This window comes from Phaethon lepturus, unplaced genomic scaffold (assembly GCF_000687285.1).
Source record: "Phaethon lepturus isolate BGI_N335 unplaced genomic scaffold, ASM68728v1 scaffold25304, whole genome shotgun sequence".
Classification (NCBI taxonomy): Eukaryota; Metazoa; Chordata; class Aves; order Phaethontiformes; family Phaethontidae; genus Phaethon; species Phaethon lepturus.
Genome location: NW_010537388.1, coordinates 37,883 through 38,199, shown reverse-complemented (window position 1 = coordinate 38,199; position 317 = coordinate 37,883). Strand labels below are relative to the sequence as shown.

The 317-nt window shown below is 69.7% G+C and overlaps 1 protein-coding gene across 1 annotated transcript in view; it reads left to right on the top strand.

Moving 5' to 3' along the window:
- Positions 1–30: 30 nt before the first annotated feature.
- RTCB (RNA 2',3'-cyclic phosphate and 5'-OH ligase) overlaps positions 31–317 on the top strand; it is a gene marked incomplete at its 5' end in the record, with an annotated part of 10,503 nt that continues 10,216 nt past the window's right edge. Inside the window, one exon of the mRNA XM_010286485.1 lies at positions 31–109. Within this exon, the coding sequence (XP_010284787.1) occupies positions 31–109 (79 nt within the window). The remainder of the gene's footprint in view (positions 110–317) is intronic.

Sequence of the window (317 nt, the reverse complement as noted above, 5' to 3'; positions counted from 1 at the left end):
TGCCGGCCGCCCTGACGGCTCTTTCCGTAGGTGGAGGGCGTTTTCTACGTGAACGACCCCCTGGAGAAGCTGATGTTCGAGGAGCTGCGCAACGCCTGCCGCGGCGGAGGTGCGTCCGGTGGGGGGGAGCGGGGTGGGGGCTCTCTGACCCGGCGGGCCTCACACACTCCTTGTCGTGGCCTCAAAGTCCTCAGTGAGCGCCTGGGTTCGCACCACACCGTCCGTGGGCCGCGAAGGGACCCAGGGCGTAGCAGGGGCAGTGGGGCAGGCGTGGTGCGTGTCCCGGCTGGTGCGGCTGGGGGGGCAGCAAAAAGGGA